The sequence below is a fragment of the Panicum virgatum genome, chromosome 1K, assembly GCF_016808335.1.
Source record: "Panicum virgatum strain AP13 chromosome 1K, P.virgatum_v5, whole genome shotgun sequence".
NCBI lineage: Eukaryota > Viridiplantae > Streptophyta > Magnoliopsida > Poales > Poaceae > Panicum > Panicum virgatum.
The window spans coordinates 1,885,812-1,890,398 of NC_053136.1; the positions used below are offsets into that span (position 1 = coordinate 1,885,812).

General features: G+C 47.0%; 1 protein-coding gene across 1 annotated transcript; it reads left to right on the forward strand.

The window, feature by feature from the left end:
- The first annotated feature begins 262 nt into the window (after positions 1-262).
- On the forward strand, positions 263-2,977 carry LOC120704872 (pentatricopeptide repeat-containing protein At1g02060, chloroplastic-like). The gene is made up of 2 exons (XM_039989439.1): positions 263-2,397; positions 2,470-2,977. Exon 1 carries the CDS (start codon positions 272-274, stop codon positions 2,135-2,137), a length of 1,866 nt encoding a protein of 621 aa, XP_039845373.1. The 5' UTR covers positions 263-271; the 3' UTR covers positions 2,138-2,397; positions 2,470-2,977.
- Positions 2,978-4,587: the final 1,610 nt, after the last annotated feature.

Here is a 4,587-nt window from a genome sequence, read left to right on the forward strand (position 1 = left end):
TTTCGCGAACTAAACGCAACCAATGTTTTAGAGCTTCCTTTTGAATGTACTACTAGACCTTGATTCCTTAAATGTTTGATGCAGCTGGTCCTATGTTTTTCATAGACGATTCAAAAAAAATGTTTTTCATAGAAATATGTTTCGTTTTGTGCAACGCTCACGCTGTCGCAGTTTCTAAAATTTACTGACAAAAACAAGATTAGCTAAATTTTACTCAAAAACAAGTGCAAGAACGAGCACGTTTATTTGGACGTCATTTTCCCCCACCTCTATGGGCTCGTCGGGAGCACCGCCGGAGCCGCCGGCCGTGGCGGCGGCGAGGAAGCTGCACCACCTCCTCCGCTCCCGCGACCTTCGCCCGGCGCTCTCCTACCTCCGCACCCTCCCTTCGCCGCTCACCCTCCTCCCCAACCACGCCCTCAACGCCCTCCTCCGCGCGCTCGCCGCCGCCGGCCGCGTCCGCGCCGCCGCCTCACTCTTCCGCTCCATCCCCTCCCCCACGCCGCATTCCTTCAACTCCCTCCTCGCCGCGCTCCTCCGGCGGGGCCGCCGCCGCGCGGCCTCCGCCCTGCTCGCGGTGTTCCTCCGCTCCCCTGACGCCTCCCCCGACGTCACCACCCTCAACACCCTTCTCCATGGGCTTTTCACTGCCTCCCCGCGCCCGTCGGCTCCCACGCTCCTCAAGCTCTTCCGCTTCTTGCCGGAGACCTACGCCTTCGCCCCCGACACCATCACGTACAATTCTCTGCTATCCGCTCTGTGCCGAGCCGGCGACCTGGCCACCGCGCGCAAGCTGTTCGACGGAATGCGCGCGAGCGAAGAAGAGAGCAAAAGTGGCGCCCTCCCTAATGTTGTCACCTACACTACCATGATCAGGGCGTACTGTGCAAAGGGGCTTGCTGACAAGGCATTGTCACTCTTCAAGATGATGGCCGCAAATGGCGTGCCGCCAAACAGGATCACCTACAACACGATGGTACAGGGCTTCTGTGAGGCCGGAAGGATGGAGCTAGTTAAGGAGGTGTTCGAGGTGGACTCCTTTAAGCCAGACACATGCACGTTCAACACGCTAATGGCTGCACATTGCAGGGTAGGGCGGATTGAGGATGCAATGAAGGTGTTTGATCAAATGACAGAGCTTCATGTGAGACGTGACTCTGCAAGCTATAGCATGGTGATCCGGGCATTGTGTGAGAGCGGTGAGTTTGGTCGGGCCGAGGAGCTTGTGGATGAGATCTTGGAGAAGGAGGTGCTCAAAAAAAGAGGTGGTTCTGTACCACTTGTCGCAGCATACAACCCAGTTTTTATGTACTTTTGTGAGAATGGGAAAGCAAAAAAAGCCAGGGTGCTGTTTGGGCAGTTGCTGGATAGGAGGAGCAAGGTTGATTTCCAAGCATTCAAGACGTTGATACTAGGACATTGTAAGGAGGGCAATTTTGCAGAAGGGTACGAGCTGGTGCTCTCAATGTTAAAGAGGGATCTTGTCCCTGACAGTGAGTGTTATATTGCTGTAATAGATGGCTTTATGCAGAAGGGAAGGATGAAATCTGCTTGGGAAGCTCTTCACAGGATGTTAAATAGTGGCCTTCGGCCTAGCACAAGTACATTCCACTCGGTTCTTTTGGGGCTTTTGAAGAAAGATGGCTGTGCGAAAGAAGCTGCCGATTTGATTGAGATAATGCTAGAGAGGAAAATCCGGCAGAACGTTGATCTTTCTACTAATCTGATCGATGTACTGTTCAAAAGTGATCTCAATGACTGTGCATACAAGATTACTAAGCGTCTGTATGATAATGGCTACTATATCAAGATGGAAAAGGTAATTGCAGCACTTTGCGAGGAGAAGAAGTTTGTAGATGCAGCGGAGTTTACTTTGTTTAGCTTGCAGAAGCACCATGAATTGGGTGTTGCAGTTCACGGTCTTGTTCTGGATGGCCTCTGCATGGACGGTAGAGCTGCAGAGGCATTCCGGCTTTTCTATGAGCTAATTGAGAATGGAAGCACTTCTGCTGTTGCTGCTCCCCGCAGCTTAGTCTTGCTTCATCATGCACTCGAGGAAGCTGGAAAGATGAAAGAGGCTGATTTTGTTGGTAAACAGATGAGACGCGCCACTGCCAGAATTAGGCAAAGGAGCTGAGAATTTACTCACATTGTTCCAACAAAAACCTTGCAAACTCTTCGGAGCTTCTGTGCAGTGTGGTCGGAAGAGAAAGGATGCTGAAACTGGATATCAAGTTGGTTGCCTGATCAGCTGATTGGCAAGGAATTGATGGTCATCAACAAGGGTTATTTTGATGGTGCAGGATTGCATGTGAAATCAAAGGATCATCAAATAGCTTGATTTTCTTGTAGTTACCCCTATCATCAGATATTCCGATTGCGCAACCACATCTCATGGTCAGTCAAACAAAGCCTTTATTTCCTCATACTGTGTTTACATCTCACTATTCCTGTTTAAATGATGTGCAGGTCTTTGCGACTGATGAAATCACCATGGACGCTTTGCGCAAGTACCCATGCTGAATTTAGAACTCGAGCCTGATGGACACAAGGAACATCCGAGGGATGTGTAACGCACATTGCTGTTCCTACGGCATCCCACGGCAAGTGCGAGGGCGGTAGGGCGCCTCTGCCGAATCATCGAGGTCGCAAAGCCAGCCCCGTCAAGTCTTCACGGATGGTCTGCGCGGGTCTGCTGCCTGTGTTGCCTAGCCTTGGCATAATGCTGTCTGTTCTCGATTTCAGTTGTGCAAAAAACCTCTGTGCGGGGAGCAAGTATGGGCACAAAAAGGCATGCCAAATTGGAGATTGTAATTGATGTGAATTTAGAGTGGAGTTCAGGAATCGTGTGACTGAATGTTAAATTCAGGCTGTAACTGATGTGAATTGGGATTGTAACTTGTGATTGTGCGCCACCACTAGCTGTTATCAAAATGTCATACTGAATTCTGTTATCAAACTGACAACATCAGTGATATGTTCTCTGATTGGTCTGTTGTCAGTTAACGCTCAGTATTACCAATGAAACCAAAGAATCGAAGAAATGTTATCTTTCTCTAAAAGTTTTAGCTTGGATGCAGACACTTCTGGTTTGGAGCGGACCTGGCAGCAGGGGACACCTACGAGCTAGTTGAGAATGGAAGCACATCTGCTGTTGCTGCTCCCCGCAGCCTAGTCTTGCGTCATCATGCACTCGAGGAAGCTGGAAAGATGAAAGAAGCTGATTTTGTTGATAAACAGGTGAGACACGACACTGCCAGAATTAGGTAAAGGAGCTAAGAATTTAGTCACATTGTTCCAAAAAGGAAAAAAAACTTACAAACTATTCGCAGCTTCAGTGCAGTGTAGTCTGGAAGAGAGATAAAAGATGCTGAAACTGGATATCAAGTTGGTTGCCTGATCAGCTGACGAGCAAGGGATTGATGGTCATTCACAACAAGGGTTGTTTAATTTGATGATGCAGGATTGCGTATGAAATCAAAGGAGCGTTAAATACCCTGATTTTTTTTCTTGAACTTACCCCTGTCATCAGATATTCAGATCACGCGACCTCAATTCATCGTCAGTGTAAAGACAAACTAAAGCCTTTATTTCCTCGTACTGTGTTTAAAAAAACTGATTGCGGGGAAGAAACCGCCGAGCTTTGAATAAGAGATCTCTCACGCATGCCGAGAAAACTTCTGAACCCCTAGCCCACCCTTACATTCTTTTTAGATTAAGGGGAAAAAATCAGTCTTGAATGTTCACAGGTGAATGTCTACAACCACAAAGGAACATATCTGGCCACAAAGCCAGAAACTCAGACTCCAAACCTCCAACCGAGAAACACAAAAGATAGGAAAAGAAGGAATAAGAAAGAAAACATGAAAGACTAAGCTTCAAACTTATTATGCGTTCTTCCTTCAACCTTACGGCCCACCCTTACATAGGGACGCTGTTACTTAAGTGAGTGTGGGTCAGGACCTTCCATTATGCTTTGGCGTGGTGGCAGGCGAGCGGATTTTTTAACCCCAAGCTAAAATCTGCTCCCATAGGGAGTCGAATTCAGAACCTGGGAAGTGCTACTAAGGCCATTTAATCAAATCAACTAGATAGATATATGTTCGCTTCATATCTACATCTCACTATTCCTGTTTAAAGTGCTGGTCTCAACAGGGCTGCTGCTACTGCTTCTTCTCCGGTGCAATAGGAGAAGAGATGTGAAAACCAAAATGTCGGAAAAGAAAAAAGTAACTCCTTGCAAAAAAGGCAATGCCATATCATGAGTTGTACTCCTTTTAACTGCCAATTCTTGGAAATAATCCGTCATCTTGTGTGGGTACTTAGAACTTAACTAGAGTTACAAATTAGTGCCAAAATTAAAGACAATCTTGAGTTTGATTTCCATAGTGACTGAGCTGAAGGCAGATACCTAGCTACTTGCAAGCCTCTTAACTGGAGAAGCAGGATGCCTGTGCCATTTGTAAAAATTAAAAGAACTGCAAAATACCTTTAAAGTGTAAAAAATTAAGATGTGAATGACCAACTATGCCCGATTTATGCATAGTGCAGTGCTATATATCAAACAAGGCTGATATATTGATAAAC

What these genes read in the sequence shown, in the direction of transcription:
- LOC120704872 (XM_039989439.1), top strand. Translation starts at nt 272, where the DNA reads ATGGGCTCGTCGGGAGCACCGCCGGAGCCGCCGGCCGTGGCGGCGGCG.